A 24,865-nucleotide genomic window follows, 5' to 3' on the forward strand; every position below is an offset into this window, starting at 1 on the left:
TGAGATCAGGATTGCTACTCCTACTTTTTTTTTACTTCAGCTGAAGCATAATAGATTCTGTTTCAGCCTTTTACCTTTATTCGGTACAACTCTGCTTCAAATGTGTTTCTTGTAAATAACATGTTATAGGATTCTGGCTTTTAATCCACTCTGCTATTTGCTTCTATTTTATGGGAAAATTCATCCCATTCACATTCACAATTAAAATGACTAACTCTGTATACCTACCAGCTTATTTTTCCAAGGTTATACTTTTCTCTCTCCTTTCCAGCTGGAAAGTTCTGATGATTCAGACTGGTAGAACTTCAAGAAGGTGGCACTTGACCTGAATCTTGACAGAAGAAATCATCCTAAGAGTTGATGAAGAGTGAGTCCATTCCAGGCTTGAAGGATAGGCTCTACAAAAGTATGGCAATGGAGATGGAATAGTGTGAGAAGCAGCAAGATCAATCTGATTGGAACTTAGAGTGAATGGAGATACAGTATAATAGGCCTGGTATGGTTAACTATATTCAGGCTGTCAAAGTTTTTTGGTTTTTTTTTTTTTTTTTTTTGAGGCTGGAGTTAAGTAACTTGCCCAGGGTCACACAGCTAGGAAGGCTGTCAAAGGTTTTAAATGTCAAGCAGAAGAGTTTATATTTGATCCTAAAAAAAACAGGGAAATAGCCACTGGAGCTTATTGAGCAGGGGCTGTGATGGTCAGATCAATTGAAAGTTTTTTTTAAGTTTTTGAAAAACTCACTTGGGAAGATTTACACTTATTTTTCTTCACCCCAAACAGCAGAACTGGTAGTAATAATTGGACATGTTTTCTAAAAGGAGCAGCTCCCTAACCAGTTGTAGAGTTTTCCCAAATTGGAATGGGCTTCCATGTTAGGTTGTGGATTTTCTCTCAATAGATCTTCAGCAAAGGTTAAATAATTACCATAGAATCTTTTATAGACAAAATTCTAGTAAAGGTATAAATTACATTAGGTGGTCTCTTGTAATATTCTTCTCTAAAATGTAATATTCTCTGTGGAGGTTTCTTGGGGTCTTTGGAAGCAGCCTTCCTTTCAGTTCAGTAATCACCATAAATGCAGCCAGGAGTTAAAGTCCAAATCCTTTATTGTCTCTTTCCAAGTCTTGTCTCCTACACTTGGGGCTCGACTAGTTTTTCTGGAGGCCTTCCAGATCTTGGTTTCAGGGGAGAAGTGGAGGCCAGCCTGCCATCACTTCTGTGTCTTCCCTCATTCTTCTTCTGGCTGAGTTTAAACTTGGACAGTTTATATCCTCTCTCATCATAGGTGTGAATCTTTGTGGAACTATAGTAAGTATTAAGTACATGTACTGAACTTCCTGTTAAGCACCAGGCTAAATTATTTGTCACTATCAATTCCACTGACTTACCACCTTGTTTCAAGTTCTGGCCCATAACAGTCTCTGAGGTCCTTTCCTTCTCTGATTTCTCAATTCTGATTTGGTTCAGTGTCTAAGTGGTGCTTTTTTTTTTTTTTTTTTTTTTAATCAAGTTGGAAGCAGGGGATAAGAAAGAATTGTGAATGAGAAATAAGAACACTTGGGTTCTCACTCCAGCTTTACCCTTAATAGCTGTGAAATCTTGAGTAAATCATTGACTCTATCTTTTTATTTCTCAAGTAACTTCAACTTCTATGAATATAAAAAAGCTCTTGAAATGTTTACTCCAAGGTAGACTATTATAAAAGTAGAAAGTCTCCAAGTTTAGATGTCCATATAACATATTTAGGGCTTCTTAAAATGTTTGCTATTATTATTTTCACAATTACACTTAATGTTGACAAGTTAGGTCAAAATCATTAGAAATAACAGATATTTACCATGGTCAAAAGGGGGGAATAGATTTTAAGTTTATTGAACTTCTAAAAAGCACCATTGCTTTATTCTAGTCACATCCTCAAAATTTTAAAATGTCAAAAAAAAAAAAAAATGAACAAAAAGTTGAGAAATCAGGGATCTCTGGCCATTTAGATGTTTCTGATAAAATATATTAAATTTAGTTTGTACCTCTTTAATTCTTTACAACTATTACTTATTTCATTTCCCCCCCCCCCCTAACATTTCTTATTCTTTGAGGAAATGCTTTACCAAAAATATAAAGAATTCATATAATACAGCTACATCTTTTGGGGATGTGACTAGAATAAAGCAATGGTGCTGGACATTCCTACTCTATTTTGAACATCTAGCTTGGCAACTAGGAAAAGCACACCTCAGCAAGTTGCTGCTAGAATATTTTTCTTTTTTTTTTTTTCTCATGGACCTTAATCCTAAGTAACCCATCATCAAGGTGAAAATCCCAAGAAATATATTTGGAGGTGTTCATAAAACTGTAATTTCTTGGTTTCATGTTAAGTGCATATGTCTTGCTACTTTTAGCACTATGGGCCTTGACAGCTTTTCTTCTGAACCAGGAATTAATCTAAGGAATTTGAATATATTGTCATGGTTTACTGCTATTCATCTTTCAAATGGTCATTATCCACTTCTGTTTCTTTTACATCCTTTTTCCCTCCCTCCCCCACCATTTTAAAAGTCTGTGATTAGGTCACAGACTTTAACAATAAAGTATATCTGAATGGTCCATTATCTCCATTTTCTTTGTGTACAAAATAAAAATACAACTAAAACTGGTAATAACACATTTATTGAAGTACCCTGATGTATGACTGGGAGGTGTTTCTTACTTTTCCAATGATTCCATTAGGTCAACATTTAAAATGCAGAAACTAAACCTCTAGTTCATTGTGACATAGGTAAACAGAAATGGTACCACATTAAAAATATTATACTCTTATGACCAGTAATGTCCTTTGGTATGACTCTGAATAAGGACCACATATTCTGTAAGGTCAAAGAACCTAAAGAACACACCAATACTTATCTCACATGTCCTTTTTGATTAAGACTGGTAAGTTTAGATTTAATATTCACCATATATTAGGAACTCAATACAAACTTTTTGGACATATGTATTTTTTACATATTTTAGGGGGTTTAAAAGGCCAATTTTCAAGAGACTAGTATGGACAATGAGCTCAGCCCAGAATTGAGCAGGGAGAAAAGACTCGGCTGGATCACATTTGGGAAATCATGCATACTGATCCCAAACTGTTTGGTGCTACCAAAATCCATTTTTTACATCAATATTTTCTACTGATGCTATATGGCTGTAGATCATGAAACAACTGAAAAAAAAATTCGAAGAAAACCAAAAGGGTAATGGGTACAGAATAAGTATACGTAGGTTGCAGCATATTGTCAGCAATGACTTGCCCATGAGAAATATAAAAAACATCAGTGACAACATGTACAAAGTGGGCTAGTCATGTAGCATGATGGAAGGACAAGTGGATAGCCTGAGTGCTACACTGATTACAAACTATTAAAAAAAAAAAAAAAACCCGAAGAAAGCCTCCAGTAAATGTATGGATGGATCTTCTATAGGGGGACTTCTGTAAAGACATTGACAGGAATTGCACAGGTTGAAGGCATGGAGGAGTTGCTTTCTGCATAGGTGGAGGCAATATCAACATTGATCAGTCAAAATAACCTGGCTCCAGCCTGCAATTTTATCACCAATGTACTCATTTTATCAACACTATTATTGTTAAAAGCTCTCTCAAAGCAAAAACACTATGCAGCTTTTATAGGGTAATTTTCATTATTAGCCTTTTGATTTCAAAGAAAAAGTTAGCGTTTCTTGGTTAAGGAAATTGTACCAAAATGATAAAGCTTGAAAAAGCTACTTTTATCATTAGAAACTAACTCACATGGCTTCCAAATCCAAGGAGTTTCATAGCAAGACCAGACTTCTGAGCTTTCTCCCTATACAGAAAATTGCTTTTTGGGGAACTTTTTAGTTTTAATCTCAACTATTATTTATAGCATTTTTTTTTAAAAAGGTGCCTGATAATAGGGTACTCAAGAATAGACAGAAGTGGATATATATTATGTTGTGCACTACATCTTAAGATTTATGTTGTTTTCACTTTTCCTAACACCACAAACTTACATGCTGTTTGAAATAGGGCAATATATAAGTATTCTCAGAAATCACTATAGCTATCTCAAACAAAAACTTAAAAAGGAAGTCACCTCCAAAAAACTAATTTAATTGGCCAGCATATTGTGCATTTAGTTTCTTTGGAGATTAAAGTGCAGATTTTGAAATGGCATAAATAATGTAAACAGTATCATTGACTTAAATGATCCATAACCAGACATAATGCACATTACACAATCTTTTCATGTGCCATTCATAGATTTTCATGTGATAACTAAATTGTAATATTTCTTTTAACTCTCTAGATTAAAGTATTAATTTCCTTCCTTTATTTTTACCCATGTTGGGAGCCAAATGAAGTATTTCCTTTAGAATTTTAATATTTAAGTCAAAAGCTTCTCTGTTTTGGAGATACTAAGTAGTTTAAGACCAGCTTCTGTAGAAATTTGATACTATAAAAAAGTCAAAACTAAAATCATAATTATAGAAAATGGTGCTTCCAATAGTGGCTATCAAATTTGAGTTTCGGGGAATCCTACAGGGTTCTCTTTAAAATGTGTGATTAATAACATGTTCAAATGTGTTCTGCATCTCTGGAGCCCAAGTACAATAGACAACTTAGGCTTCAGAGCAGGAAAGGATTTTAAAGACCATCTAGAGAGCTGAAATCCTTCACTTTACAGATGAGGAAACTGAGGCTAACAGGTGAAGTGACTTGCCCAAAATAACACAGGTAACAGAATTTGAAAAAAGGTGTTCTAACTCTAAATCCAATACTCATTCCTCCAAACCATAATGTCTTTTCCAATCAGGAGCTTGAAAAAATAATGCAGATAGAGATTTCATAACATGAAATTTGTAAACTATCTCTAAGAAAATAAATAATATTCACATAGAAAAACACAAATAAACGATGCTAGGTTGAAAACCCTAATTTCCTTGTGAGTGCCTTTTTTTTGGTATTATAGCTCAAAATCCATTTTAGCATAATGAACTTACTAGTAAGTGTGGTCCATAAAAACAAATCAATTTCAATGAGAAGCAGGCTCTCTTGGAAAAGGCTCTGAAAAACAGCTGGGATACTGCAGTGCAAACTTATTTATTCTGTCAAGTGATTTCCTAGTATAACATACTTACATCATACTGTTTACCATTCAAATTAATGACAATTCAGAACAATAGGATAGTTTTCTTGAAATTACTGTATATTATCAACTTTTAGTGGATCAAAGTAATTAGTGTTTATCAGAAACTTAAAATAAAAATATCTTATCGCCCAAAGAGGGGAAAAAAAACTCCTATCTTATTTTTTGTTTCCTAGAATTTTTGCAATTAAAAAATGAGCAATGGTGTCTATAGTGCCTAGCCCCCTCCTTTCTCCCTTAAGTGAAAATCTGTTAACAAATGTAATTCAGAAAGTGCTAAATTTAGATATATATAAAATCCCAATATATGAGAAAAAAATTTAAGTTCCTTTTAAGAGAAGGACCTTTTGCTGAAAACAAGTAGCATACAACAACAAAAATTAAAAACAGCATAGAAGAGGCTGGTTTCTTTAGAATTAAAGTATGTCCCATTTGTTCTTGTAAAGAACAGTTCTATGTGATGGAAATACCATGGGAAGGGTAATTTGTAAATGGTAAACTGGTTTTGATGTGCTTAATGTCAGAAGTTGTGATTTGCTGATCATCAATTATTTTCTATTATGCTGATTGCTTATTATAAAACCACCTGTTTACATCCATTAAGGAGAGATCATAATGGTCAAACAAACAGCCTAGACACTTGGGATATTACATAGAAACATAAGAAAAGAAGGTCTGAATGAAGGTGAGTTTAAGAAATAAAAAGTAAATCATAGTGAAACCTTAAGTGGATAGTGTACCAAACAAACCTTTCCCAGGAGTACAGATTTTTTGTAATTCATTAAGATCTGTTAAAGTGTTCCTCTTAATAACAAACTAAGACTGTTAAATGCATAATCATCATAATAGATAAATATATATTCTGTTACTTAAAACAAAATCTCCTGAATTCTAGAAAAGCAGTCTTTAGTAAAGGCCATGGTGTATTCCAGTAGGCCTCCACCCCAGCTATAACATTATGGATAAGTTGATAACAAAAAAGAAAACCAGCTGAGATGAATTCCAACCTGGGACTTTCACCTGTGTTGACAAAGATGTTTCATGGAAATTGTTGATTTATCTCTTCCCAAAACAAATCATCAGCTTAGCTTATAAAAGATCTTTACTTAAAACATACAGTGTAAATGGACTTTCCAAGTTAGGAGCTACTGATAACAAAGTTAAAGACAATTATGAATGGATAGGAAAAATTTTACTTTTGTTGGAACTGAGAAGTATAACTCATTATATTGGACGGATGAAAAAAGATGGTAACCTTGTGCTTTATTAAGCTAAGAGTCTTTTCCATAGACTTAAATTTAGATATCAAACTCCCACAAGGAAATAGATATTTTTCCATGCTACACCTAAATGTACTTTAATTTCACTGAAGCCCAAGTCAAGAGTTGCTTAAAAGAATTTTTAACAGTCAAATGATAGCTATCTAATACACTTAAAAATAAAATAAGGACAATGATATCTGTATGTTTCAAAAATATACAACTGGGAAAAATAATCACTGTACACAACAACTTAGAGGTTGTTAAAGTGACCAATCAGAAGATTGAACAGTGCAAGACATGCTTTTCCAGTTACAAGTTTAAAACAGGAGTGCAAAAAGAAATTAAAGCTTTTGTTTAAAGTTTTAGAATAAGGAAAGCTTAAATATAGCCATTAGTATTAAAAAGCTTCCCTAGGCTATTCTCCCCTCTCCCAATGAAATGCTGTAAATGTCTTTTCATTGTATAACCATTTTCTTGAATGGACTTTGCTTCACTGATGAAAAAGTTACACAGATAAGCAGTGTCCACTACTCAGTCATCACATTTTACCCATGGGCTGACACAGTAGTGTAGTAAGACAGTACTAGTAACCAGAGATCCTACATATACAGAAAGAGCCTTGAAAATTGGGTTTCTGCCTTTGCTAGAGTACTTGAACTCTCCAGGGAATGCATAATGCAACAGTTTGAGTACTGTTCAACCTCCATATAAATAGAGGTCTTATAAAAAAACTAGTACATTTCCCCATTAAAGACTCAAGCTCACCTCTGATTGCTGTAATGAGAGCAGCTGTTAACTAGGGAACTAAGAACTTAGGAACTTCTTTATCAATGGGAAAATCTAGAGGTTCAAGGTCAATACCAGTGCAAGTGCTCTTGAGTGAGCTATAAAGGCAGTGCATGCATCTATCCATGCAAATGTAGGACCTGGTTCCAACAGAGAATTGTAACTGTGTATATAATAGCTGGATGAGTCCCTTGCCAGTAGTCTACAAAAATATATAGTCAATACTGTAGAGGTTTCTTCTGCAGTCAATACTGTAGAAGTCCTTTTCAATCACCCATTACTTCAATACCAAAAAGTATTAACTACTTTTCAGACATTCCAGACAAAGGTCACTTGTAACAAAAAGTTGACTTGTTTTTTACACAAGATAGTGTCCATTTAAAAAGTAGGTCTTTTCTTTCAAGTGAACAGGACATTTTCTGTACTTAAACTTCATTTCTAGTCTGTCAAGATAGGGTTTATTTAAGATCCTTATTTAATGTGCATATATGCAGAAACACAAATAAATTTACTTTAATACATCATCTGCACAGAAAAAAAGGTTAACTCCTCAAAACATGATAGAGTGGGTCTAGTTATTACAAACTAAATTTTTCAAATTAAAAATATCCTGTGCATCAGTCCACCCAGACAGAAAGGGGGAAAATGTCCCAACAATGAGTAATGTCAAAGTCTAAGTTGCGTTCTGAAGACCGAGCAGCCTAAAGGACACCATGCTGCTAAACCCAAGTATCCATATGAGCATGACCGCATAGACCGCTAAGCCATGCTTTTTTTGGAGCTATAACTGAATTCCAAGTTATTTTCTATTTCGAAGGCGTTTAGATTTTCTAAGAGAGTCTATGGCTTCCACTGCCTTTCTCCGTTTCCGAGGAGACTCCTCATTTGGCCCAGACCCTGAGGAATTTCCTACTGCACTTTCCATGACTTCTCGAAGCTTTCGTTCCAGCTCTGCTAAACGAGCATTCTGTTCCCCTATGATTTGGGTTTGCTCTAGCAGTTTCTGGTCCTGATCTTGAAGCTGTTTCTGTTGTTCTTGCACTTTAGTGCGAAGCTCAGAAATTTCACGCCTGAGTACAGTCACACCAGCACCATTTGTTTTCACTTGTTGCTGAAGTTTAGTGACCTCCTGTCTTGAAGGGTTTTGTTTGGAGAAAAGCTGCATTGTTGTTAGAGCTGCAGAAGGTCCTGGGACTGTGGCAAAAGAGAGTTATAAGAGGCACAAATTAATTACTTTTTTTAAAAGTTAGATTTCATAGTATTAGGTTGTAGAAGAACATTTAATGATATATATATTTGTGAAAGCAAAATTTGTAAACATTTTCATTACTTTAATAATTGTTAAGAATTTACTTTAACAGAAGAATTAATAAATAATTATCTGAAAAATAACAATAAAAATAAAATGATTGACTGAAGTGGACACACAGGTTTTGCAGGATATAATGAGAATTATCTCTGAAGACTATAGTCACCTTCTAAGCCAAGTGAAAGGCTATGTAATGGACAAGTTATATATGACCATAACATTTTTTTGACAGTATAGGGAGGTTTGGGAAGACTAAAGTGCCTTTGGAATTGGAATTATTGTTATAAAATAGGTGAATACCATGAAACACAAACATTACATCACTTTTTAAGGTATAAATCTCATTAAACTATAAGGCCATATTTTATACAAACCTTCCACTTATGGAATCAGTGAGCCAAAAGTTACATTAGATATACCTCACCCATACCATTCCTCTTACAGAGAGGGAAGGAGAGATCAGAGAGATGAAGTCATTTTTATATAAGTTCGTACAACTAATGAGGGAGCTTGAGACCAAAATGTAGCTCTTCTTAAGTTTAATACTCTTTCTGCTTTCCTATAATGCTGTTTAAGTAGACAACAAAGGGCTGAAAATGTTTTTTGTCACTTTTCTGTGTCAGGATAAAGTTATACTTAATTCAGTAAGCATTTATTAAATACCTACTATATGCCAAGAGCTGAGTATACAAACAGTCACAGCCTTCAAAGAGTTCTTTACTTTTGTATGGAAAATAAAGTGGATGCAACTACAGGAATACAAATAATTGGACCAACATTGCCAAGTTTGGCAAGATTCAGGGATACCACAAACTTCCTCTAGGAGGTGCTCTTGACCTGAGCTTGGAAGGAAGATGGGGATTTCCTAGGGTACTGATGTGGAAGAAGGGCACATATTACACAAATAGGAGATAGCAAGTGACAAGACAGAGGAGAGATGGGATACTACCATAGAGGAAGAGCAAGGAGATCAAGTTGGTGGTAGCCCAAGAGCACCTGAAAGAGGAATGCTATATATGGTACATTTAGAAAGAAAGCCTGAAGGCAAACTGAGAAGGATTTTAAAAGTCAGGCTAAGACATCTGTATTTGTCTTAATGGCAATAGGAAGACATGGAAATTTCCTGTGCAGAAGGAATAATATGATTAGATCTGTGATTTAAAAATTTCTTTTTGGTTATACCAATCAAACTATCATGAAGTTATTTTATAGAAATAGGAAAAAATGAACTTTATCTGGAGGGGAAAAAAAGGTAAAGAATCTCAGGAAAAATAGTGAAAAAGGGGAGAAGGGAAGACACTAGCACTAGATCACAACATATAGTACAAACCAGTAAACACTGAAGTGATTTAGTACTAGTTAAAGAGAGAGAAGTTGGGGGCAGCTAGGTGGCGCAGTGGATAGAGCACCAGCCCTGAATTCAGAAGGACCTGAATTCAAATCTGGTCTCAGACACTTAACACTTCCTAGCTGTGTGACCCTGGGCAAGTCACTTAACCCCAGCCTCAAAAAAAAAAAAAAAAAAAAAAAAAAAAGAGAAGTCAAAGTAGAACAGAATAAGAATACAACATGCTGAAACAACAACAACAACAAACATGGCAATATAAACCTAAAATATCCCAGTTACTGGGGAAGGGCTACTTTTTGACAAAAATTTCTGGAAAATTCCAGAAATTAGGTATAGATCTAACATATGACACTATAAAACAAAATAACTTACAAAAGGGTACATGACTTAGACTTAAACAGAGATGTCATAATCAAATTAGAGGGGCAAGAAATAAATTTATCTTTCAAATTTTGGATAAGGGAAGGGTTATGATTAAGCAAACATTAGAGAAGATTAAATCAGCAATTCTGATGATATAGAATTTAAAAGTTTTTGTAGGAAAAAAATCTAATGTAGTTAAAATTAAATAGGGAAAAAAAACTTTTAATAAGTTTCTTTATAAAGGTTTCATATCCAAGATATAAGGACCTAATTCAAATTTGTAAGACTAAGAGACATTTTTCAATTTTAGATCAAAGAATATGAAGATGCATTTTTCAAAAGAAGAAACCCAAGCTATCAACTATTATGTAAAAATGTGACAAATAACTAAAAATTAGAGAATCTTAAAGCAACTCTGAGCTCTAATGTCCATCAGATGGGCAAAACTGATAAAAGAAACTCACAAGTGTTGGAGGAGCTACTAGAAAATAGATGCACTAGTACATTATTAGTGAACCTGTAAACTGGTTCAGCTATTTTAAAAAGAAACTTGGAGCTCTGCCTTAAAATTTACTAAACAGCAAACCTTTGACACAGTTATATCACTACTATATCCCATATACCTATATACTATAGGCCTATATACCATAGAGAGGTCAAATAGAGAAAAGAATGTATATGACCAAAAATGCTCATAGAAAGTTTCTTGATAGAAGCCTCAAACCGGAAACTAGAGATGTGCTCACCTATGGGAAATACAAGAAATGACTAAATGGACAGTTTCAGAAGAACTAGGATGACCCCTGTGAGATCAGAATGAAATAGTAGAATAGAATAATTATACAACAACATTACAAATAAAAACAACGTTAAAAGATTTTAGAATTCTGATCCATTCTAAGTATTGAAGATAAAACACACCCCCTACTTCCTACCAAAGAGGTAATAGACATAAAAAACAGTCTAAAATATATTTTTTGGATATGGCCAATGAAGGTTTTTATTTTGTTGGACTATTAATTTCTTTTATGAGGGTTTTTTCTTTTAAAAAAATTTTAATTGGGGGAGTGGTAGGAAAAGACAGTAAATGTTTGTAAAAATAAATATTTAAAATAAGGTGTTTCACTTTTAAGTATGCTGAGGATGGACTAGAAAGGAATAGACTAAAGGCTGGGAGAAGAATTAGGTGCCTATTGGATTGTTCCAGGTGACAAGCAAAGAGTGTTTTATTTAAGGTAGGGGCTATATGGACAGAAAGGACAGATACGAAATATTAATGAGGAAGAAGAATAGACAACACTAGGCAACTGATTGGATGTGAAAGATTGGAGGAGAGGGAAAAATTGACTTGACCTCAAAATTGTGAATTTGGGAATGTTGGTGCCCCTCAACGAAAATGTTAAAAATGGGAATAGGAGAGTTTTGGGGAAAAGACAATGAGTTCACTTTTAGATATGTTAAGTTTGAGATATTTAGGGAACAATTCAGTTGCAGATGCCCAGCAGACAGTGATGTGAAAGTCAAACTTAGGAGAGAGACAAAGTTTCTGTAGGGAGATCTGGTAGAGATCTATAGCAGGGCTTTTTAAACTTTTCTAGTGACCCCTTTTCAACTAAGAAATTTTTATGGGACCCCAGATGTATTGGTATATAAAAGAGGTATACTAATGAAACATTCACTGATAATAAATCATAATTTCATGACCCTCCTCCCTCACCATTCAGTTTCAAGATTCTATATGGGGTCACGAACTATAGTTTAAGAAGCTAGGATCTATATCCACATAATAGTTTAACCCATGAGAACTCAACAATTAGCTTGATTTGGTGATCTCTTCTAGACAGATGCTTAAAAATGAAACCACTTGCTAGCTACTAGAGCTATTATTATTATCTTGATTTTCCATATCAGAATTATTTGTGAGACATATTGAGGGTAACACTGCAGCACCAACTTTCTTTCCTTTCCCTTGATGAAATGTATTTCTTTTAGTCTTTTCTCTGAGCCTACTGCTATTCCATGGTCTACTTCCCTTCTCTTCCAAAAACCTCATCTTTAATAAACTGTTAAAATTAGCTCAACATATCTTTTGGACTTTGATGTGTTATATTAAATGCTAACCAAAAACCAATGCCATGACAGTTTTTCTTTCATCATCCTTACAAAGTCTCTAATCTAATAGTCATAGATAATGCCTAAGAGCTTCTAAATTTATTTGCTTTAGAAGGAATTGACTTATGGATAGTCTCTAGGAAAAATAATGAAATTAAAGAATAAGATTTTCAGCTGAATTAATAAAATCTGTTTTTACACCAATCAAGTATTTATTAAGTAATTACTATGGGGTCAGGCACTGCTAGTAGGCTCTGAGGATATCATAAATAATACCAATTCTCAAAAAGTTCATATTCTAATGAGAGAGACATTATATAGATAAGTAACATGGGATAAATTTAAAGAGAATGAATACAAATACACATGGGCTAATTAAATAATATATATATATACACAGAGAGAGAGAGAGAGAGAGAGAGAGAGAGAGAGAGAGAGACAGAGAGGAGAGAAGCTGGAGAAAGATAGAGACTTCAGCCAGGCTATCAAAAGGCTTTAAGAGAAAAAAATAGAGAAACTGGTATTCTATATTATAGGCAATAGGGAACCACTGAAATTGATTAATAGGAGAATGACATGGTCAGATCTGCCTGAAAGTAAAATTACTGTAACAGTTATGTAGAGAATGACCAAAATGGTGAGAAGCTTTTGAGACAGTCTAATTAGGAGGATACTACAATAATCTAGAGAGGAATGAAATAAGATAACTAAGGTGATAGCTGAGAAAGGGTCTGAAATAAGAGATACTGTGGATGAAAAATGGCAATAGTTGGCAAGTGAATTAAGAAATGGGATAAGAAAAGGTGAGGAATTAAGGATACCAATAAAATCACAAATCTTGAAGAGAAGAACCAGGAAATTTGAAAGGAGTAATTTGATAGGAAAGATCATGAGTTCTGTTATGGACATGTTGAGTCTGAGATGCTTGTGGGACTATCCAATGTCCAATAGTTGGCCCAAGATAAAGCTCAAGGGAAAAACTAGGGCTGCCTATATAAGTCTGAATTTTCTCCTAAAGGAAATGAGCAAACTCCATAAGAGTAAATTTGGTCATCAAGAGTGAGAATATAATCAGAATATGTGGAAACCCACAGTTGACAAAAAAAAGATAAGGACTGGGAAAAACATCAAATTTAGCAACTAAGAGGTCACTGGTGATTTTGAAGAGAGCAGTTTCAGTTAAGTGGTGAGCTTAGAAGCTGAACTAAAGTAGAAAGGACTGAAAAGTAAGAGGAAAAAAAACAAAGGAAAGAGTGTGGACAAGATTTCCAAGGAATTTGGGTGAGAATGGAGGAGAAATAGAGTATGGTAGCATAGGATGGTAGAATATAGTAAAGGTTTTTTAGGTAGGAAAGACCTGGGCATGTTTGAAGGCCATATGGAAGAACCCAATCAAAAAGGTGATGTTTGATAAGGTAATCTGTTGGAAAAAAACAAGAGAGGATGAGATCAAAGGAATACATTTTGGGGTTGACCTTGGCAAGATGAGAAGCTATCTTAGAGAAAAACTAATGGAAAGAAGGAGAGAGGATAATGCCAAGTGGTCTTAAGATGAAGAGAAGGGGAGAATATCATAAATAGAACATCATTTTTGTTTTAAAGAATATCTCTTCCCACTCCCCTATACAGAAATTAAAAAAAAAAAAAAAAAGAAAAAAAAGACATAAAAAGGCAGTGCAGCAAAATTAATATATCAACCAAGTCTGAGAGTATTTGTAGGGGTTTCCACATCCATAATATCTTCACCCCGCCCCCAAAGAAAGGAAGGAAGTTCATTTGCTCTTCTCTGGTCTCAAGTTTAGTCATAGTTACACATCATTCATTCTGGTTGGAAAAGACTGCTTTTAAGTAAAATTTTACAGTTAAATATTAGTGGAAAATTTGATACAATATAAATAGTATATACCTGGAGGAGAGCCTATGAGTCGCCCAGACACATCTGATCCTGGTAATTTCTTCTTTAGAATTGGGACAATCTTCTCATCAAAGTATTCCATTGCCATGGAGGAAATATCCCTTAACTCTTGGAGGACTTCATGAGCCCGTTGTGGGGCTCTGGTAGAATTTACATATCTCAGCACTCGATAAATTTCATCAATTACCTAAAATAATGAATTTCCATTAGTTTTCTAGATTTAAAAAAATTTAAATTGAAAGAGAAAATTTCTCTAGAATTCTAATGTGGTTAATGGATTGGCTATTTATCACAATATCACCTGCTAGTATTATCACAAGACTGTGATAAATTTATGCTTTTAAGTGAATTTGTGCTGACAGTACAAAGCAGCTGTGAGTACTCAGAATTAGGAAGTATATATCAAAGAGTCAGAGGATGGCAGATTTAGAGTTGAAAGAAACCTCAGGGCTCATGTTCCCTTTTTTTAAATAGATGAAGAGGCTGTGGATCACAGAGGTTAAGAGATATTGAGTCCCAGAGCCAAGATGATTCTTTTATAGCAGGAATTAGTTCTGAGAAATGGTTTTTTAAAAAATTGAGAATTCAAAATAATTTATTTCTTTTGTAATCATTTGTATTTTATATTTTGCATTATTTTTGAGAAGGAATACTAAGTTTCACTTATAATGCCAAGAGAATCTGACATGAAAGGTTAAAAATCCTGTTTTATAATATTTTACAAAAGCATTTAAAATGATTAAGAAAAACTGAGTATGAACAAAAAATTTCAGATAAAGTTCCAAGAAATTTATCAAGATGTATGTTATTCTTCTTTATTAATTCAGTGCCTAAATAAAATTTTATACACACATTAAAACTGGGTAAATTTCATGTAAAAATATTGTCAGTTACTCATGGATCATATGGATAAGGAGTATCAGATATCATTCAAATGTCCTTAACTTTACAATCCAATGAAAATCCTACTTTTTTGATTTTCAAAATTAACATAACACATTTTTGGAGGTTATACAAATCAGCAGAGCTTAGAAGAAACTAAGCAAAGTTTAGAAAAAACGTATGTGTCTCATGTTTCTGTTGTTCAGGAGAGCAGCTGATGCTGAATTTTAGTGTGGAAAGGAAGAGACATAAAGATTTAGAAGAATAGATACCTTTTTTTTTTGGGGGGGGGTGTTAAATAGATACCCCACTTGAGACTGAATCCTGGATGATAGGGACTGCTGGATCTGACCACACTGTGATAGTTCTTATGTTTTTATGTTCTTACCATTCAAGGTAGCACTGACCCTTCCAAAGCAGCAACTGAGAGAGTAGATTTTGGAAGGAAGATCTGGCTGCTGGGAGGGGTATATGGCAAAGAATTAGGAAGTACAGGATATTCCAGGTAGAACAAAGGAAAATAAATGACATCTGCTTTCTAATTTTACTTCAAATCTAATGTATAATCAAAGGCTTTAAAATAGTACCTTAAACTCATAATTGAGGTTGGGGAAGTAGTTGATCAGAGTACTTTACCTAAATATTCTAAGATATTACACATATCATATTATAAAATACAAACTTATATTACATATAATTTAATCTTTCTTTCAAAAAAACACTTCAGAATATTGTAGTCTATTCCTTACAGTTCAAGTTAAGGATTTTTAAAAATAAGCTTATAAATCAGATTTTTCTTGGCATTGGTGGGGGAGACAATGGTCATTTGCCTCCCATAAAAGTAGAGAGTAGGGGTAAAAAAATCATTATTTGTGTTCACTGGCTGATATCCCAGATAGCATGAAATGTAATTTATTAAAGTGTTTTACTTGGGGCTATCATTTCCTTTACTTTAGCTTTCTTCCTGTTTATAGTTTCCTTTATTCTACTGGAGATCATTTTATGAAATGTTCTATAATACAAAGTAAGATAGCAGCATAGTTAATTTAGCATGTTAATAGTTAGAATTTAGCATGCAGAATAAACAAAAAAATAAATCGGAAGTTCTACTTTACAACTTCAGTAACTTTATAGTCAAAGTAACATTTAAATGTGGGGGAAGGACAAAATAATTTAAATAACTCCTTTCCTAGCATTTTTCTTGGAAAAGGAGCCAGAGATTTGGATAACTCTACCTTTCACTGAAAACGTCTGAGATTTCCTTCCCATTCAAGTCTCTGGCATCTTCAGAGAAGTAAGGAACCTAACCTCACCAAATCCGTAGAGAGTAAATAATGTATTAAAAGCTCATATAACCAAATCTTTCCTGATTTCACTAAGTTTGCAAATCTTATCCTGCAGGTTATCCCTTGAGGTAGAGCCCTTTGGTGGCCAGGTAGAATATAGACTGCCTTACACTCCGCATCTTCCTGTTGCCCTCTCCCCCACTTAATGCTTCTGTCAGGACAACAGGGGCACAAAGAATTTATTGTCACCTCATGTAGATTTATCTCAGAACCCAGCCCAGAACCAGAGGGATTCTGTACTGGACATCTCAGCAAGTTAGTATCAATTCTAGAGAATAAAGGTGAGGCAATTAGATGGCCCAATGGATAGAGAACTGGCCCCAAGTCGGGAGGTCCTGAGTTCAAATTCGACCTCAGACATTTTATGACCCTGGGCATATCACTTAACCCCAAATGCCCTGCAAATCCCCTCCCCCAAAAGTCCCCCAGAAGAATATTGGTACAAGGGGGCAGCAAGGTGGATAGAGTGAAGGATTTGAATTCAAATCCTGTCTCAGACACTTATTAACTGTGTGACCCTGGACAAATAATTTAGTTCATTTATAAAATAAACTTGGAAGCAAATTATTCCAGTGTCTTTGTTGAGAAAATCCCAAATGGGGTCACAAAGAGTCAGACATGACTAATCAATTTTACAACCATATAATTATAACAAACAATAAAAATCGAAAGATGACAGGCTCTCAGAATGCTAACTAAGACCCTAAAGCATATCCTCCTCTGGAAGCTATGATATCTGAAAATCTCAAGATAAAAATTTCTTGTATATATATGGGCTTTGAGGGAGTATTCTGTGTCCCTTCTGTGCTGGCCCAATGTCTGCCTTGGGGGTGCTCTCTCCTCAGCTCCTGCTCCCTTTTCCCTGGCCACATTGCTGGCCACTCTTTCTGCTGCCCCATTTCATATCAGAGGTCTCTCTGCACTCCCTTCAGCAGTTCTTGGCTAGCCAGCCCTTTGGTAGTTAGTTCATGTTTGACTCTGGAACAAAATTCAACAGTCAATAAAAGGAGATTAACTTAGTCACAGCAGGAGAAAGATAATTACCTAAGGGTATGTGAGCATTGTGGACACCCAGAGTTGATTCAGCTGAACTAAGTTCTCCTGTCCACGGTGCCTATCTCGGTCATTGGCTGACCATCAGGAAGTGCCAGGAGCTCTCTTGGGGCTGTTTTAATACTCTGGAGATCAGGAAGTGATGCTAATAGCCTAAGCTTTAGTCATCTGAGTTAATAAATTAATATGACTGGATGGTTTCAATATCTCTTAAAGGAAAAACTAAGCCCCAAGGGATAGAAGAGATAGATTACACTATTGTTCTCCTTGCTGACACCTAAAGTAAGACTGACATTTCTAAATTAGTTAATACCTAGAGGAAATGTTAAGAGCACTGACTAACCCAATCCTTTTATAATCATATGATCAGAACTATTTAATAATAAACACCTTAAAACACTCCCTTCTAGTCCCCTTTTGATTTGTCCTTTTTAAAACTGTATGCATATAAAGTTTCTTCCTTTAAATGGTTATAGTAATTGAAAAGGCTATTTCAGTTCTGTTCTATTTGTACTTTTTTCATTTCTTAATGTTCTTTGAATTTGTCATTTTAAAACTGCATAATATTTCTTTATATTGATAAGTGACAATTAATTTGTCCACTTCTCATTTGATATACTATTATAAATAAGGCAGTTATGATTACTTTGGAACAAGGTATTTTCTGACTTTTAATTATACCCTTGGGGTCAATGGATCTACAATTAGTTTTATAATCTTATTGATCATGAAAAATATTAACTTATTGTCCTATCAAAGATGTAACTGGCTACAAGTTTCATACAACTTTCCTAAGAGAGTTTCATTACTTTAAATTATTTAAAATTAAACTAAAAATTTCCCCTCTTTGATATATGTTACATGGCATCTTAAAATTGTCATAATATACATTTATATCATCATTAGAGAAGTTAACATAGTAAGGCTATGGAAGCGGAGTCAAAATGGCAGAGTAGTTTGCCCCCATTAAATTCCTCCAAACAGATTTACAAAATACACCAGACTGAATCCTGATGGGGAAATCTGAGAAAAAAAAGTTACAATGAGTCATTTTCACAGACCAGAGATTAAAGACGAAATGGACCTATAGTCAAAAAAATATTTTTGGCAGCTCTTCACAAGGACTTTGAAACTGAAGGGATGCTCAGCAACTGGAGACTGGATAAACAAGTTATAGTATTTGATAGGATAATATTGTGCTGTAAGAAATGAGAAAGGGGATAGTTTCAGTGTTTTGGAGTGTCTGTTACCATATATTAGGTATTTAATAAATATTTGTTGATTGACTGATTGAAAAAGAAGTCGATGATGCCATGAGATAAGAAATAGTAAAACAAAATTTAAAAAAAAAAGAAAATGTAAGGTGTCTCATAGGAAAAACAAATGACCTAGAAAGTGAAGGAGAGGGAAAAAAAAAAAAAATCAAAGAATGAATAGACCACCTGAAAAAAAAAAAAAAAAAAAAAAAAAAAAGAGCTTAGACATCAACTTTTAGGAAATCTTAAAAGAAAACTGCTCAGATCTCCCAGAACCAGAGAGCAAAGAGAAAACAAGAGGAATCCACCACTTATCTTCCAAAAGAAAATCTCCCAATGAAAACTCCCCAAAACAAAATAGGCAAAACCCTGAGTTTCTAACAAATAAATAAACCAAGCAAACAAACAGTGTGTATATGTGTGTGGTGTGTGTGTATTGCAAGCACTCAGGAAGAAAAAATTCAAATACTGAAGAACTATAATCACAAAGCAGCCACCACTGTAAAAAAGCAGAGAGCCTGGTATGTGATATTCTAGACGGCAAAGGATTCTAGCCAAGGATAAATTACACTGAAAAACTGAGTATAATCTTACAAAGGAAAAAAATGGAGCTTTAATGAAAATAGGACTTTCAAGCATTCCTGATGTAGATATCAGCTGTATACAAACTTTGAAGTTCAAACACAGAATAGAAAAGAAAGAGGAAACATTAAAATGGTAAACAAGAATGAACAATGATAAGTGACTAAACTAGGATAAACTGCTGAAATTCTAATATGGGGAGATGAAATATGGTCTCCTCTGAAACCTATAATCTTAGGGGTCAAAGAGATATTCTAATTAGACAAAGCCTGGGAATAGTTCTATTCTGTCTTGATTATCATAAGATTGGAAAGAGGAATGAGGAATACATTATGGGAAGGCAAGGAAAATCACCTCAAAATTATCTCCTAATATAATAAGAATGCATAAGTAGACATTTATACAAACAATCAAGGAGGGGGTAGAGAAATAAACCAGTCAAAAAAGGGAATACACACAACACACACACACACATGTGAGAGATACAGAAATACACTACTTTATCACCCAGTTCTGGGTCACAGATTTAGGGTGGAAAGGTGTGGCTGTAACTGAGTACTGGGTCCTAATTGAGTAGTATGCACAAATTTCTGAAACTGCTGTATGTTTGAGTAAAAGAAGAGAGATATAAAAAAATCCAACTATTTATGAGGTATGATGGTGACAGGGAAGCTCAAGACTAAAACAGAAGACTTTAAAATACCTACAAATAAAGCCTCAAAGAAGAATGCAGACTGGACTTAAGCCCATCAAAAGTTCCTAGAAGAGTTAAAATGCTAAAGAAAGATATGAAAAAAAAAAAAAAAAAAAAAAAAAGTTTAAACTTTGGATAGAAAATGCCATCTGCATCCAAAGAGGGAACTATAGAGACCAAATATAAATCAACACATGGTATGTTCACTTATTTTTTCTTCTGTTTTTTTTTTCCCTTCTCTTGTGATTTTTCCCTTTTATTCTGATTTTTTCTCTCCCAACATGATTCATGAATGTGTATTTAAAAAATTAATGCACATGTATAATACGGAAAAAAAAAAACAAAACAACCCATGTAAGTGATAGAGGAAAAAATGGGAAAAGTAATGAGAATCATCCAAAAAAAGTTATGTAAAGAGAATAAACAGTCTGAAAAAATATATGTATATATACTTTAACATATTTAATATGTATTGGACTACCTGCCATCTGGGGGAAGGGGTGGAAGAAAGGAGGGGAAAAGTTGGAACAGAAGATTTTGCAAGGATCAATGCTGAAAAATTATCCATGCATATATTTTGTAAATAAAAAGCTATAATTAAAAAAAAAAGAAAAGAAAAAAATATATGTAACTTCACTAAAGAAAGTAATTCCTTAAAAATTAGAATTGGTCACATGGAAAATAAGGAATCCATGAGGCATCAGGAAATAACAAAATCAAGTCAAAAGACTGGAGGAAAAAAAAAGAAATTAAGAAAAATTTGATCTGAAAAACAATTGACTTGGAAAACATTGAGGAGAGAAAATTTAAGAAGCAATGTCTATCGGAAAGCCATGAAAAAAAAAAAAAAAGTGTAGACATTGTATTTCACAAAACTGTAAAGGAAAGCTGCCCAGATATCTTAGAACCAGAAAGCAACACAGAAGATGAAAGAATTCACTTAAGAGAAACTCCCAAATGCAAACTCACAGGAATATTTTAAGCAAAATCTAAAACCCTCAAGCCAAAGTCAAAAAGAAAGAATTCAATAATCATAGTCCCACAGACAGGATCACACAATATTTAGGAGTCACCATTATAAAAAATACGATATTCTAAAAGGCAACAGATCTAGAATTACAAGCAAGAATAAACTATAAAACAAAATTTGAGTATAAATCGAGAGGTAAAAATGAGCATTCAATGACATAGAAGACTTCCAAGAATTTCTGATAAAGACCAGAGCTGAATGGAAAATGTGACATTCAAAGACAGCACTTGAAAAAAAAAATAAAATAAAAAGGCAAATTTGAATAAAAAATCAGTTTTCATTATTATATGGGGAGAGGGTATGATATTCCCTCAGAACTTTATCATCACCAGGGGTTGGACAGAGACTTCAACTAAATAAAGAGCCTATGTGTGATTCTGTTTGGATGATCTCAAAAGAAGAATAAAAGGGTAAGAGAAATGCACTGGGAGAGGGGAAAAAGAAGAGGAATATGGAGAAAATTATCTCACATAATTGAAATATGCAAGGAAGTTATACAATGGGCAGGCACAAAAGGGCAAAATGGACAGTACTTGGAAGTTTATTCTCATTTGATCTGGTTTAAGAAGTAGAGAATATACATATACACACAGTTGGATACAGAGATTCATCTTACCGAACAGGATTTAAGAAGGAAAGAGGTTTAGAGAAAGAGAAGTGGATAAAAAGGTAGATAGAATAAGGGAGACAGCAGTCAGAAAAAAACAGATTCTTAAAGGGGTTTGGGGTTATGTGTAATTGAATAGGATGTAAGGAAAACAGCAATAATTGTAAGCATGGATGAGATGAACTCACCAATAAAATGGAAGAGGATATAGCAGCAGGAATTAAAACCAGAATCTAGCAATATACTGTTTACAAGAAACACACTTGAAAAAAGAAACACAGAATTAAAATAAGGGTCTGGAACAGAATCTATTATTCTGTGGAAATAAAAATGACATCTCAAAGCAAAACAACATTTTAATTAAAAAAATTACATTTTACCAGAAGACACTATAATAAATCAGTATCTATCCACGTGTACACCAAATGCCATCACATCTAAATTCTTAAAAGTTGAATTAAAAGAAAGAATTAAAAAGTAAAAACATAACAATGGGGGAACCTCAATCTACCCTTCTTAAACACAGATAAATCTAGCCATAAAAACAAAAACAAGAAAAGTTAATTAGCTAAACAGATATGAGAGACCTCTGGAAAATAATGAATGGGAATTGAAAAAAGTTTACCTCAATCATGCATGGCACCTTCCCAAAAACTTACCATGTATTAGGACATATTTTACAAGCAAATTTAGAAAGGAAGAGTATTAGAAACATCTTTTTTCTGACCATAATGCAAAAAAAAAATTCTTTAATAAAGAGCCTGTGAAGTAAAGATTAAGGATTAATTGGGAACTAAATAATCTAATTCTAAAGAATGAGTAGGTCAAGGATCCCAGAAACAAACAATAGTTTTATTAAAGATAATGACAACAATAAAACATATCAAAATTTGTGGGACAAAGCCAAAGCAGAACTTAGGAGAAAAGTTGTCTCTAAACATATATCAATAAAAATGAGAAAGAGCAGATCAACAAATTGGTCATACAATTAAAAAATTAAAATACAACTAACTAAAAAGTTCTAATTATATATCAAAATATAAATAAAATAAATAAAAATAAATTATAAGAGAGGATGACAAAAGGGAAAGTAAAACAAAGATTAAATAAAACTAGGTGCTAGTTTTCTGGGGGGAAAACCCCCAGTCCTAATAAAATAAACTATTACTTAATTTGATTTTTTTAAAAAAGAAAAAACCCATCAAAATCAAAAATGAAAAAAAGTGAATTCACAACCAATGAAGAAGAAAAAAAAATTTGGAGCTATTTTTGCCCAACTATATGCCAATAAAACCGACAATTTTAATGAAATGGATAAGTATTTACAAAAAATATAAACTGTCCAAAGACTACCAGAAAACAGAATACTTAAAAAAAAAAAAAACACTCTTTTAGAAAAAAGAAATTATGTAAGCCATAAATAAACTCCTTAAGAAAGGACCTAAGGATCAGATGGATTTATAAGCAAATTCTACCAAATAGTTAAAGAACAATTAATTCCAATATTAAATTGGAATACTATTGTTTGAAGAAATCTTTGCAAATTCCTTGTCACAAATATGCTCTTGACACCTAAACTGGGGAGAGTTAAAATAGGAAAAAAATCCAATTTCCCTAATGAATACTGATGCAAATTTTTATTTTATTTTTTAAAATAATAGCTTTTTAATTTTGAAATATATGCAAAGATATTTTCAACATTCACCCTTGGAAAACCTTGTGTTCCAAATTTTTTCCTCTCTTCCTCCCACTCCCTCCCCTAGATGGTAAGTAATCCAATATATATTAAATATGTGCAATATATATATTATATATATATTGGTAAGTAATCCAATATATATTAAATATGTGCAATATATATATTTCCATAATTATCATGCTGCACAAGAAAAATCAGATCAAAAAGAAAAAAAATGAAAAACAAAAAGCAAGCAAACAAAAGAGGAAAACGCTATGCAGTGATCCACATTCAGTTTCCACATTCCTCCCTCTGGGTATAGATGACTCTTTTCATCACAAGTCAGTGGGACTGGCCTCAATCAGCTCATTCTTGAGAAGAGCCACATCCATCAGAATTGATCATTACATAATCTTGTTGCTGTGTAAAATTTTCTTTTGGTTCTGCTCATTTCACTCAGCATCAGTTGATGTAAGTCTCTCCAGGCCTCTCTGAAATCAGCCTGCTCATCATTTCTTATAGAACAATAATATTCTAAAACATTCATATAGTACAACTTGTTCAGTCATTCCCCAACCGATGGGCATCCACTCAGTTTCCAATTCTTTGCCACCATAAAAAAGATGCTACAAATATTTCTGTGAGTCCCTTTCTCTCCTTTAAAGATCTTTTTGGGATGGAGGCCCAGTAGAGACACTGCTGGATCAAAGGGTATGCACAGTTTGATAATCCTTTGGGCATAACTTCAAACTGCTCCTCAGAATGGGTGGATCAATTCACAACTTCACCACTAATGTATTAATGTCCCAGTTTTCCCAGATCCCCTCCAACATTTATCATTATTTTTTTCCTGTTATCTTAGGCAATATATGAGGAGTATAATGTTATCTCAGAATTATCTGATGCAAAAATTTTAAATAAAATACTAGCAAGGTGATTACAGCTACAGATGACAAGAATCATTGAATATGACTGGGTGAATTATGCAAAGAATGCAGGGCTGATTTAACATTAGTTAAATAAGCACAATCGATAACAACAAAAATCATGCCATCATTTCTGTAGATACAGAAAACTTTTGAAAAACTAAATATCCATTTCTGTTAACACTAGAAAACAGGGATAAGTTTAACTTTCCTTAAAATAGTAAATAGTAAATGGATAATATAGAATCTTTCCCAATATAAGATAAAGAGGGAGTGAAACAAGATGTATTTTTATCATTACTACTCAATATAATACAAGAAACTAAAAAGAATAAGATAAAGGTATTGAAGAAATAAGAACAATAAAGAAACAAAACTATCACTTTCTGTAGATGACATGATGGTGTTTTTTGAATCCTAGTGAATCAACTAAAGTTATATGATATAAAATAAACCCACATAAATCATCAGCATTTCTATATATCACAAACAAAAAAGAGATAAGAGAAAATCCATTTAAAATAATTACAGAAGTACTTTGAAGTCT

At 33.5% G+C, this 24,865-nt stretch overlaps 1 protein-coding gene across 2 annotated transcripts in view; it reads right to left on the reverse strand.

Annotated features, from left to right (window-relative positions):
- Positions 1-2,651: 2,651 nt before the first annotated feature.
- Positions 2,652-24,865, reverse strand: part of FBXO28 (F-box protein 28) — a 54,318-nt gene continuing 32,104 nt past the window's right edge. The window contains exons 4-5 of one of the 2 annotated variants that reach the window (XM_074262640.1): positions 14,256-14,451; positions 2,652-8,411 (exon numbers count right to left, since the gene is read on the reverse strand). In XM_074262640.1, the coding sequence (XP_074118741.1) occupies positions 8,017-8,411; positions 14,256-14,451 (591 nt within the window). In that variant the 3' untranslated portion in view covers positions 2,652-8,016. The remainder of the gene's footprint in view (positions 8,412-14,255; positions 14,452-24,865) is intronic. The other variant, XM_074262641.1, reaches the window with a different exon arrangement.

This window comes from Sminthopsis crassicaudata, chromosome 4, assembly GCF_048593235.1.
Source record: "Sminthopsis crassicaudata isolate SCR6 chromosome 4, ASM4859323v1, whole genome shotgun sequence".
Lineage (NCBI taxonomy): Eukaryota > Metazoa > Chordata > Mammalia > Dasyuromorphia > Dasyuridae > Sminthopsis > Sminthopsis crassicaudata.